The sequence below is a fragment of the Sturnira hondurensis genome, unplaced genomic scaffold (assembly GCF_014824575.4).
Source record: "Sturnira hondurensis isolate 20B ecotype Veracruz unplaced genomic scaffold, ASM1482457v3 Scaffold0021354, whole genome shotgun sequence".
Taxonomy (NCBI): Eukaryota; Metazoa; Chordata; class Mammalia; order Chiroptera; family Phyllostomidae; genus Sturnira; species Sturnira hondurensis.
In genome coordinates, this window is record NW_028093985.1 from 9134 (window position 1) to 22454 (window position 13321).

General features: G+C 37.6%; 1 protein-coding gene across 7 annotated transcripts in view; it reads left to right on the forward strand.

Annotated features, from left to right (window-relative positions):
• The first annotated feature begins 2245 nt into the window (after window positions 1–2245).
• The window catches only part of GTF2H2 (general transcription factor IIH subunit 2), a 39054-nt gene continuing 27978 nt past the window's right edge, over window positions 2246–13321 (forward strand). The window contains exons 1-7 of one of the 7 annotated variants that reach the window (XM_037032440.1): window positions 2246–2351; window positions 5146–5234; window positions 6804–6881; window positions 7197–7233; window positions 7440–7526; window positions 8573–8623; window positions 8951–9005. In XM_037032440.1, the coding sequence (XP_036888335.1) occupies window positions 5179–5234; window positions 6804–6881; window positions 7197–7233; window positions 7440–7526; window positions 8573–8623; window positions 8951–9005 (364 nt within the window). In that variant the 5' untranslated portion in view covers window positions 2246–2351; window positions 5146–5178. The other 6 variants (XM_037032436.1, XM_037032439.1, XM_037032437.1 and 3 more) reach the window with 6 other exon arrangements.

Genomic DNA, 13321 nt, shown 5'->3' on the forward strand with positions numbered 1-13321 from the left:
GCATTGTGACTCTTCATAAATGATTAACAAATGCTTTAAAAGAATAGAGTTTACACAAGATAAGGATTATTAGATACTGTTACAAGCTCTTCTGGAGGTTTTTAATGAGTCTCTTGAACGATTTAAGTTCCATGAAGATATTGGAATGGGCAGGTTCACCTTTTCTAGTCTTTAAAGTTGCACACTTTGAATTTCAACTTTATTCCACTGGCTGAGCTGTTCAATTTCCTAACTCTGGACTGTATCCAGCCACCTATGAGCAAAGAACAAACTGTTCCATTCTTTATAGTTGTGCCTGAGTTTTACAAGTTAAGTCATTTGGCTAGGTTACACCATTCATTCTACTACTTGGTACACAATTAGAATACTGTGTCATAATTATGGCAAGGGATTAGCATGGATTTATACATATTTTGTTCCACTTTGCTTTAGTACCATTTCTAGGTAAGCCAAGATCTACACAATCTGTGAGGAGAGTAAACTTACAAAGTTGCTAAAAGTGTGAATGACTCAGCTTCCTCTCCTCAAATATGCTTTAATTTAAATTTATTTATCCTCTGTCCTTTGGTTTTCTATTGAAAAAGTTCCCAGGGTAGTAAACATGAGAAACTTGGAGCTTGGGGTTGTGGCTGTTTGTCTTATAATAATGCATCCCATCTTGGAAAAGAAAGGTCAATCAGAACAGAAAGAAAAGAAAAAGGAGAAAGCCTGGAGTTTGTAGAAGGAAGGAAGGATGGAAGGAAAGTGGGAGGGGGAAAGGAAAAGGTGTGGCGTTTGAGTCCTGTAGAGGAGTCAAAAATACGAAGGAGGCAAAAATGGAAGGTGACTCGCCCTGGCAAAGGATCAGCAATGCTGATTCCCCCCCTCCCTTTTAAAGACAACACCACCAACACTAAATAATAAGACCTTGTCTTCTGGGGGAAAATTAAGGGAGCTGGTTATGCAGCTGCCACTGTAATGCATAGTACTGTAGGGTAGGTGGAGTTATCCCCGTTTTATAGGTGATTTGCTTGAGGTCACCCAGTGAGTGTGGTAGAGCTGGATTTTAAATCCAGGTCTGTTCTTTCCACTACTATGCAGGATGGCTTCTGTTTATGTTTTTTTGGGGTAGAAAACATGGTAAGATTTGGGTGCTAACAAAGTAATACAACAGACGGGAAGCGTATGCTAATAGGGAAGCGGAGCAGCTCCAGATACGGTCCTTCTATTCTGTTCTTCCTCTCCTGGGCTTAACCCTTTTCCAAATATTCCTGGGTGCTTTGTCTCTCCATTTCTTGAGCATGTGAAATACATAATTCCATATGTATTAACAGACATCTCAAACAACTTTTCTAAAACTGAATGGATCTTACCCTGCTCCACCTCTCAATGATTGCAACTCCAGCTTTCAGTCGCTCAACTAAAGAAGTTTGGAGTTATTGATTCCTCGTTCATGTCCAGGCTATCGACAAGATTGCGAATCCAACAGCTTCTCACTTGCTGCGCTGCCATAGTACACTAGTTCAAGCCATCACCACCGCCCAAAGTTCTCACCATGCTCGGAGCCACCCATCTCTCTGATTTCTGTGGCCACCATTCACCCCCTGCTTTCTCAGGCAGTCCCTCATACACCAGTACTATTCTACCTTTGCACTTGCAACTTCCTTTACCTGGGGAGATCTTCCCTAGTATCAGTGTGGTTAACTTCTTTCCTTGTTCTGATCATGGTTTAACTCTTTTGGTGTGGACTCCTCTGACCACGCCATTTTAAACTGTAAACCGTTCCCCCTTCCATGCTTCATTTTTCTCTATACCACTACCACCATTTTTTAGAGTATGTTACTCTTGCTAACTGTCTCCATATAGTAGAAGGAAACCACGAGGCCAAGAATATTGGTTCGTTTTTCATTGCATTTCCTCAGTGCTTAGAACTGTATCGGGCCCAAAGCAGACGTTCAATAAAATATTTGGTACATTAACAGCAGAAGCATCCAAGAAAATTGTTGCATAGGAAGGTTCTAGTTTAGCTGCTGCTGTTGTAGCGGTGCGAGTTCTCTCTGCCAACCTTTTAGAAATAAAACAAAGTCATGTTCCTCAGTCGTCGGGTCCACATTACCCTTCCGACCCTTCAAGTCCGAATGACGCCCGCTTTTTCCGCCTCTCGGTTGGCTGGAAGGTAAAGAAGAGGCGCCTCCCTGCACTCTACTTCAGCTCAGGGGATGCCCAGCTACGACTACCTTCACTTGAGGCAGTTGGAACGTTTCTGCGTGGTCTCCGGGCGTGGGGGAAGGCCTTTGAAGGCGCCCTTGAGCAGCTTGGGCGGAGCTTCCGGGCAAAGCGGCTTCCGGGCAAAGCGGCGGCCGGCGAGACTGGTGAGTCCGCGGGTGGAACCCGGAGCTGATCGGAGGCGGGGATTGCCCGTCTGGGTAGCACGGCTGCAGAGAAGGCGCTTTACTCTCTCGGGCGGAGGCTGAATGGCCCTGACCAGTGCCTTAGGGAATGAGGATGTGAGGGAGCGTGTGGAAGAGGAGGGCAATTTCTGACGGGGGGCTACGTGGAGGCAGCTGGGGCTGCACCTCTGGGGAAAGTACTAAAGGCAAAACGCGAGCTTTGAGAATTGAGATCCTGGGTTCGAGTTTGTGACCTGCCTCCAGCCATGTGGCCTCGAGAGAGTTACCTGCCTTTGAGCCTCGAGTTTCACACCTGAACATCGGGGCAGTAATCTCCCTTTGCCTGTCTCACAGCGCTTTCTAGGACAAAGAGTGAGGAAAAGCTTCATACCTTGGATGTTTGGTTGCAGACCTCATTTGCTTGCAGGTAGGGTTCTGAGCTCCTGTGACAGGAATCACACTAATAGGCTTAACCCGGGGGAAGTGGCTTCTCTGGGGTTGGATTCCCAGGAAACAGATCAGTGATGTTTCAAGATGGAATATTGGGAAGTCACAGGAGATGACTGACCTAAGAAGTCACCAAGTACATCTTTCGTTAGGATACAAAATCCCCTTCTCCATTAACAACATGCACCGTAAAAACCCAATTTCCCATTGAACGTCTGCAGTTATAGGGAGTTTACTACCTGTCCTGTCCTCTCCCTGCAGCGTCCCATTGCAGGCAGGTCTGATTAAACGGTACTTCTGGGCAGTGAGCCAGCACTGTTCCCTCTTGCAGTTTGTCCTTATTCTCACTTTGTTCCTGATCTTCCCGGGAATTCAAAGTAATAAACTAGAAATAAAATAGGTTCATACGATGGATGGCAGTAGGTATTTATTAGAGAATTTGAGTTTAAAAACATTGAAAACACTTGCATGGAGGATCAAAATGTTTAATTCAGGTACTGTATACTATGTTACAGTATACAGTTACATCATTAAACCTGCAAGGTATCAACATAGTTAGCTATTGAAATAGCATGGAAGTAAGAATAAGTCATTTCTCCATTTCAGGATGTTAAAGTGGATTACCATTTCCTGAAACAAGCAAATTGTTCCTTGTTTCAGGAAATCCGGTGATCCACTTATAGCAGGTGCCACAGAAAACAGTGATGCCATAAAAACAGTCCAACCTGTCAATAACTTTAATTCCAGAAGTCCATTTATAGCTCAGTTCTTTAAATTTTTAAATACAGTGTCCAGCACAAACAATATCCCTTTTTATTTACAAAATCTCTTATTGCAAAATCATGAGCATGTAATTCTGGAACATAATATTGCACTCAAGCACACCATATGACAGGTGAAATATTCAAATTAATACTATAAATTATTACACCCATTTTATTACCCTACCAACCACACTCAAGCAGGTATTACTTCTGCTGGACCCTGTATATACTTTATAGCAACAATATTATAAATGGAGGGTAAGGTCTTGGTTATGGGCCTTGTCATAAAGATTAATCTTGTGTGGTGGGGTGAAAATGGAAACAACTGTACCTGAACAACAATAAAAAAAGATTAATCTTTAACCCTGCCAGTGATGGAATTTATTTTGTCCTTAATGTCTTGGCACTTAGGATTCCTTTGAACCTTCACTTAGGAACAAAGGAAGCTGAGGATGAGAGTGCGGGGTAGGGAGGCAGAGTCCATTGAACAGTGTGGAGGTGGGGCTGTGATGGGGTGGTTATTACTTGGTTATGGTTAATAGGTTCCCCCGACTACCTATTTTAACCATGATTATTAAAGAAATACATGTTCGTATTAAAAATATGAAAATACAGAAAAGAATAAAGTAAAAAACAAATCATACTTAATCCTGTCATCCAGATGAAGCCTATTTTGAAATTGTCCTATTTATTGAAATTGTCAGTTATTGAATTATTAAGTATTTCTTTACTTGTTCTTTTAATGGTTGAGATTAGTGTAGGTTAATATTGTCATTTTTTGAATTATGAACCATAAGTATTTATCATTTATAAATAATACATTTCATTTAAAAACTTGATTATAAGACTATTCATACATACACAAAGGTGGAGAGGTAGTACAATGAGTTACCATATATCCATCACTCAGCTATAATATTCATCAGTTGGAGCTAATCTTAAAAAATTTTTTTAGCCCTGGCTGGTGTGGTTCAGTGGATTGAGCCCCAGCCTGTGAACCAAAAGGTGGCCAGTTCCGTTCCCAGTCAGGGGACGTGCCGGGGTGCAGGCCAAGAGGCAGCTCATCGATGTGTCTCTCACACATTGATGTTTCTCTCCCTCCTTTTCTCCCTTCCACTCTCGCTTAAAGCAAATAAATACATTTTTAAAAAATAAAAATTTTTATTGTTTATTGTATTACGGTTGTCCCAATTTTTTCTTCTTTGTCCCTGCCCCATCTTGTTTTATCTACATCCATATCCCCTTTTCATAATCTGTGGTCCTGTCCCATGACACATCTGTAATGCATTTTTGTTTTTAAAGAGATTATCAGGAGTTACTTCTGTTGGTGTCAGATTTGTGTGTAAATATTTGTGTCCTCTCTTGGGGATAGGAAAAATTCCATGAAGATTTTGTAAAGTATTTCACCTAACAACAATTAGTGAATGAATTTCAAGACTATAAGATGACGTTACATTCTAACTTTTTTTTACTTTGTATGTTTACTTCCCCCTCTTTTCAGATTTAATTGTAGGCATTTGGTGACAAAAATCTTTAGGAGATTAATAAATTAATGATTCTTATAGAATATTGACTAATATAATACATTTAAGAAAAAAATGGATGAAGAACCTGAAAGAACTAAGCGATGGGAAGGAGGTTATGAAAGAACATGGTGAGTAGAACATTATTACAGTCTCTCCTCTTTCAGACATTTTTTGCAACTTTATTGAAGTGTATTTTACAAATGTTAAAATTCACCTGTTTCTAGTGTATAATTCAGTGATTTTTAGAAATTTGTTCAGTTGGGCATTCATCACCATAAATTAGTTTTAGAACACTAAATTTTTTTAATTGATTTTGAGAGAGAGAGAGAAACATTGATTTGTTGCTCCACCCATTTATGCATTTATTGGTTGTTTTTTCTTTTGCTTCCCTTGCCTGAGGTGATATAGCAGATAAAATATTGCTTCCAGCAATGCCCCAGATTTTACTGCTAGTGTTTTCTCCTAGGATTTTTATTGTGTCAGGTCTAAATTTAAGTTCTTAATCTATTTTGAATTTATTCTTGTGTGTGGCATAAGAAGGTGGTCTAGTTTCATTTTTCTGCGTGCATCTGTCCAGTTTTCCATACCATTTATTGAATAAACTGTCTTTAGCCCATGTATGTGCTTGCTTCCTCTGTCAAATATTAATTGGCTATAAAGTTGTGGCTTCATTTCTGGGCTCTCTGTTTTGTTCATTGATCTCTGTGTCTATATGTCATTAGTTGTTTCTTGTATGTGCCCTGACGGGGGATGGAACCGCAACCTTGGCATGTAGAGCCAATGCTCCAAGCAGCCGAGATACCCCACCAGGGCTTAGAACATTTTGACCACCACAGTGAGATCCCTCATGCTCGCTTACAATAAACTCAGTTTATACTTCTAGCCCTAGGCAACCACTAATCCACTTTCTGTCTCTATAGATTTGTCCTTTCTGGACATTTCATGTAAATGTAATCGTATCATATATGGTCAGTTGAATTTGGCTTCTTTCACTTAACACGCTGTTTTCACCCTGGCAGGTAGCTCAGTTAGTTAGAGCATTGTTATGATATGTCAGCGCTGCAGGTCTGATCTCTGGTCAGTGTACATACAAAAAGCAACCAATGAGTGCGTAGATACGTGGGACAACAAACTGATGTTGTCTCTCTCTCTCTTCCTCTCTCTCTCCCCCCCTCCCCCTACTCTGTAAAATAATTTTTTAAAAAAACCATGCTATTTTAAAATTTCATCCATGTAGCATATATCAGTAATTCATTCTTTTCTTTGGTGAATATAGTATTTTATTATATTGGTTATACCATATTATTATTCATCCATTCATCAGCTGATGGACATTTAGATTGTTTACAATTTTTGGTGGTGAAGAATAATGCATCAATGGCCCTGGTGTGTGTGGTTCAGTAGATTGAGTGCTGGCCTGCGAGCCAGAGTCACTGGTTTGATTTCCAGTCAGGGCACATACCTGGGTTGGGGGCCATGTCTCCAGTAGGGGGCGCCTGAGAGGCAACCACACATTGATGTTTCTCTACCTCCTTTCCCCTCTCTAAAAATAAATAAATAAAATCTTTAAAAAAAGAAAAAAGAATAATGCACCAGTGAATATTTACGTGCAAATCTTTATGTGGACATATGTTTTCATTTCTCTTGGGTTGATAAATTTTAGCTTATCTTTTTAAATAACTAGTTACTGCTTACAGGGAGATTCTTAAAGAAGATGAATCAGGATCACTTAAAGCTACAATTGAAGACATTCTCTTCAAAGCAAAGAGAAAAAGGTATGTGAACTTTTTGTGACTGTGTTAAAAAGGTAAAATATATTCCTTTAAGCCTTTCTGTCCACCTGTACCCACCCCTCAGTACTTAACTTAAGTAGTGTTTCAAGGAAATGGACTTGTAACCTGAATATAAGGCAGGAACAGGAACCTAGTGCCTCAGCAGGGAAATGGGTCTTCAGGGACTAACTAAAGTGACTATAATAATGTGGATTCCTTAAGTTAATAGTTTGCTTCACTAAAAAGATAACAAGTATAATGATTTTTTCGGTGAGTAGTATATGGTAGTTCATTAAAATGTTTGCATAATTTTAACAGAGTATTTGAGCACCATGGACAAGTTCGACTTGGAATGGTATGTTATTTTTTTTTCTTTACTGGTACAGAACTTTTTGGGGTCAAGAAGCATTTTGGTTTAAAGAATAAACAATAGTGAAACAAACCTTTTAAAATAATGTATTAAAAATATATGTATAGACTGTTTGAATACCAAATGCTGTTTTTACTTCTTGGTCAAAAATGTGTTTGAAAATTGTCGTCCTCTGCATTTCTTTTTTGTAGATGCGCCATCTTTATGTGGTAGTAGATGGATCAAGAACAATGGAAGACCAAGATTTAAAGCCAAATAGACTGACATGTAGTTTAAAGGTAAAAGAACATTTTTAAAAAGATATAGGCTTTTTTAAAAGTTTGAGTTAATATAAACTATAAGTAGAAGTGCTACCAGACTATTTAGGGTAATGATTCACAAAAATAGCAGATTACAGTAGTCCCCTTAGCCTCAAGACTCAGTTACCCCTGGTCGACCACGGTCTGAAAATACTAGGTAGAACATGCAAGAGATAAACGGTTCCTAAGTTTTAAATTGCATGTCGTTTCAAGCAGTGTGATATCTTATAGTGTTTTGCTCTGTCCTGCCATGTCCCACACCAACACGAATCATCCCTTTGTCCAGTGCACCCACTCTGTGTGTGCGGTACAGTAAGATGTTTCGAGAGAGAGACAAGGAGAGACCACATTCACATAACTTTTATTATAGTATATTATAATTCTCTATTTTATTGTTATTTTTATTATTTTCTTATGTGCCTAACTTATAAGTTACATTTTTTATAGGTATGTATTTATAGAAAGGAACTATTGCAGCTTCAGGCATCTGTGGGGGTCTTGGAAGGTATCCCCCACAATACGGAGGGGGACTGCTGTGTTATGCTCTTAATTTCTACCCTCCTACCCTAAGTCAGGATCTTGTTTTGTTCTTCCTTTTCTTCACTGAATCTTTTTCCTCCTTTCAGTTACTTGAGTCCGTCTCCTCAGTTTATAAATACATTCGGATTATCCCTGACTTATCAAAACTCATCCCCAGTTCTGCTCCTTCTCCTTTTCTGTCTTCATTGGACCTTGTCCTCGTTTAGATGGCTCTGTCTCACACATCCAGGGTTCCATCTTCTAAGGCCTAGCTTAAACCCGTCATATCACTTAACCATTTCAAATTCAGGTGTAATATTTTAATTTTTATTTATTTCATATTTAAAATTCTATCATTATTTGTTTAATATTTTTTACTACTGAACATTTTTTGAAAATCTATAAACTTAAAAATCATGCTTGGTAAGTAAGTCTCTCCAAATATGTTCTTCTGTAGTTGTTACTTTGCTCTTACCTAGTATTTTCTTTTTGTTTTATTTGAACAGTTGTTGGAATACTTTGTAGAGGAGTATTTTGATCAAAATCCTATTAGTCAGGTATGTATAAGGAATGAAATTCAAGATTAGATTCCTGAGATTACTGCCAAGTATAATTTATTTTTAAAACATTGGGCATCTGTTCTATGAACTAAGTGATTCAGATTATGTACCAGTTTTTGGTACACTTGTCAATGAAAAGCAAGTAACTCTAAAAGTTAAATTATGTATATTGAACTCAGCTGAATTTATGTCAACAGCATCATGAGAAAAAGTTTCTCAGATGTTACCTATTTCTTTTATAACTACTAATTTATATTAATGTATATTCTTTTCAAGAAGAAATAACTTTTTAAATGAATAATCATTATTTTATTTTATTTTTAGATTGGAATTATTGTGACAAAGAGTAAAAGAGCCGAAAAACTGACAGAATTGTCAGGTACGCATCAGTCACCTTTACAGGGCTCCAGGGCTCGGCTTTATCGGCCCAGCCTTGTAACCCTGTTCATAAGTTTGCCTCATAAGTACAATTAGGCCTTCCTGTATGTTCTCTAGTAAACCTAGTATTGAACTCGGAATCTAAAATGAAGTGTTTTAAATTGAGTTCTACATAGTGGTAAGTAGTATTTCAATGAAAGTAAATTATTTAAAATATATACATCTCAAAAGTAATAAAATTATTGTAACCATTCAGAAAATCCACTTCATTTTAAAATTAGTTTTTTACACATTAAATCTCTAATTTAAAGAGCAAAGAATATAAAAAGTTAATGGTAGTCCTGGCCAGGTAGCTCAGTTAGAACATCCTCCTGATATGCCAAGGTTGTGGATTCCATCCCTGGTTGGGGCACACACAAGAATCAACCAAAGAATGCAGAAATAAGTGGAACAATAAGTTCATGTTGCCCTCTCTCTCTTGTCAATAAATTAAAATTTTTTAAATTGTTAATGATTCAGTTTGTTTGTTTTCATGGCATGTCTAACTGAATTTTAGTCTTTTAATAGATAATGGCAGGTTTTATTTGTTTTCTTATGTGTTATTACAAATTTACATCACTAGTTCTATTTTATTTTCTGTGAAATACTTTTTCTTAAATGTCATTCTCAACCGTTCTTCCTCACTAGTACAAATAAAGATAATGACATACTTTTATCATTAATAGTTTTCCCTTGTGGCAGTGAGGAGTGAGATGTATGTTAGCCTGGAGTGATCCAGCAAACTTAGTGGCAAGTAATCAGAAAAATTTCAAACTAGCTTAGGCACAAAAGGGAAACTATTTACTCATGTTCTAAGATAGGCTGATTTCATATATAGTTATTTCCAGGGGTCCTACCTCTGTCTGGCTTCATTCTCTGATAGGTTTTCTGTGAGCGGAAAAGATGCCTATTAATACCTCAAGTCTATATGACTTTTGTAGCCTGTAACTTTAGCACAAGTCCCAGAGAGGTCTCTTATTGACCTTACTTATTATTGCCTGCCTACCCACAAACAGTCAGTGTGGCCAAGGGAATGAAGTATTTGGTTGGTAGGCCTGGGTTACATGTCTGTGCCTGGAGCAGGATGAAAGCAGGGTGGGCTTCATCAGAATCACATGGTCTAGGCTGGATTATTATACAGTGGAGAAAGGGTGGTTCTCCCAGGGAGGGGATGGAGGGCCATCCCTCCTGCCTCTTCCCCTAGATTAAGAACAGTTTTCCATGTGTGCCAAGGAAGTCATGCACATAGAGATGAAAAATTCTCTAGAGATTGTGATGGAATTCTGGAAGGCACCTCCCCACCCCCCGATTGGAGTCACTGCTCTAAACCTCACTGATGGTAGTGTAGTATGTTTTATTTCTCATACAATACAATGGGAGATGAAAGAAATATTTGTATCTTTTGCTAGGAAGAGAAGTGGGTAGAGAGAGCCAGAAGATGGAGGTTTGAGTGCTGGTCCTGCAGTTGGGTAGGTGTGTGTCTCTGGGCAGATCATTTACCTTATTAGATTTGCTTCTCACTGATGAAATGAGGAATTTGAACTTAGCGAGATACTTTTTATTTCTAAGATTTTATGATTCCAAGAATAAATACTTGGAATATATATTAAATATGGCAAATGGTTAGCATTCTAAAACTTAATTCTCTTCATTGAAGGTACAAATCTAATAAGGTGAGGCCAAAGGTGAGCCCTTCTGTGAACAGTGGACTTCAGGTGATAATGATGTGTCAGTGCAGGTTCATCAGTTGTAACTCACATTTTTGACAATTGATAGTAGGGGAGACTGTGTGTCGCAGGGGCAGAGGGTATATGAGAACTCTTTGTACTTTATGCCCAGTTTTGCTGTGAACCTGAAACTTCTTTAAAAAAACGGAATCTATTAAGTCTTTTTTAAAAAACCTCAACTTACCCTGTGCTCACTTCAGCAGCACATAAATTAAAATATGTTCAGATAAATAACACCAAGAAGCTACAAGTAGATGAATGGCCAAAGAAGACATAATTCATACCAGCATAAAAAAAACTAAGCTAAAGACAGGTTAGCCAAACAAGTGATCAGAAACAAATAAACCACTCAACAATATTTTATTGTTTTATATATTTTAAGTTAGCAAAGTAAAGCTTCAAAAGGAATATGGTGCTTCCTCAACCATGGAGAAACTAGTACTTACAGTGATAGCCTGGTTAATTGGTTGAACATTTGGTTGGGAGGAGCCATAAAGATGGTTATTCCTATAAAATACTTAGAAAATGTTATGAAAGAAGAAAAAACCTAACTCAACAAATATACTATTTTTAAATTTTTAAAAAAATTATTTTATTGTTGTTCAATTACAGTTCTCTGCATTTACCCCTCCCCCCAGATATACTCTTTTTTTAACAGTACATGTAAGAGTGGCAAATTGGAAATAATTTTTAAAATTATTTTATTGTTGTTCAACTACAGTTGTCTACATTTTCCCCCCACCCCAGCCGAACCCACATCTCTCCCTTGCTTCCACCCTCCCCCTTGGTTTTGTCCATGTGTCCTTTATAGTAGTTCCTGAAAACCTTTCCCCCCTGGAAATAACTTAAATCAGTAGGTAGGTAGGTTGATGAATTGTACTATACAATAAAATCAATTTCTTTCTTTCTTTTTTTAAGATTTTATTTATTTATCTTTAGAGGGGAAGGGAAGGAGAGAAGGAGAGAAATATCAATGTATGGTTGCTTCTTGTGAGTCCCCTGCTGGGGACTGGCCTGCAACCCAGGCATGTGCCCTGACTGGGAATCGAACTGCGATCATGTGGTTCTCAGTGGTTCTCAATCCACTGAGCTACACCAGCCAGGGCCAATAAAATCAATGTAATGATATTTTAATTATTGTTAATTACAGTAATATGGAGACAGTGTTGAAATAGAAAAATATTTGAAGAATCTAATTTTTAAAAAATTGATTTGAGAGAGAGAAATGTGATTTGTTGTTCCACTTATTTATGCATTTCTTGGTTGATTCTTGTATGTGTTCTAACTGGGAATTGAACCCACAATTGTGGTGTATCAGGACAATGCTCTAATCAACTGAGCTACCCAGCAAGGGCTGAAGAATACCATATTTCACTGACTCTCAGATTCTCTTTTATGAGATACCCTTAATTTATGACCCATCAAGAAGGAAACATGGTATGTGACTTGTTCACACTAGCTTCTTGGTGAGTCAATGTGTTTGTCAACTGTTTTAAAGAATTTGGCATTTTCTCCTCCCTTTGTTTGTATTGCTTAACTTGAGATAGAGAATCTTTTCAGGTGTTACCCTTTTGAGATATTATTTCCATAATAGAAGATAACACAGCTTTGTTTATTTGTGGAAACCCTCCTTTCTTAGGTTTTATAAAGCTCTTGGGTTTTTCACTAAAGAAAAATACAGAATTGCAGGCATTTTTCTATCTGCGAATTTTTGCTTCTCTTATAACAGATTTATACCTGATTGCTCTGTTCTGTGCCTGTCTACATAAAGATTTAAACTTTTGTATTAATAACTTTTCTAAAAACACTTTAAATCACAGTTAAACTTAACATGAAAAGCACAAACAATGTCCATAATGCAGCTGAAACAAAAGCACCCCCATAGCCATTCATCAGTTCCCATTGGAGCAGTCAGTGACAGCTGTGTCACAGGTGCCGTGAGGCTGCCAGTGATGGTAAGACACGCCGTGGTTTCAGAGAGGTTAAAATGGGGACATATACATCAGTCTTAAAAATGATGAAATAAGGAAATATTAAAAGTAAAAAGTTATGCACTCTAGGTTAATGTTATTTAAAATGTGTATTAATAGATAAAAAGAGATGATTTGTACAGCAGGTCCTTGTATAACATCAAGTTCAGCATCATTTTGTTATAACATTGATGAGATGCTGTAGGAACTTAACTCTTGTTTATATCAGTTAGTCTCTGGTAAAATTGGTCTTGGTCTCATTTTACATTGTTTTGCTTGAAGTCGCAGAACCTATCACAATGTTAAGTCAGGACTTGCTGTATTATTTTTTTAAATATGAAGTGAAACATTATAACAAACATCTCTGTCAAAAGTGCAAGTTGCTGAAAACATAAATTGAAAGAATTCTGTTCTTTAACATAAATATGTAAATTTTTGGAGAGATACAAATTTCCACAATGTATATATAGAGTTTTATTAAAAGTAAATTAATGGGCGAGACACTTTGTAAAGTATATGATTGTCTAACCACTATGCTGTACACCTGAAAGTAATACAAAATAATATTGAATGTTAACTGT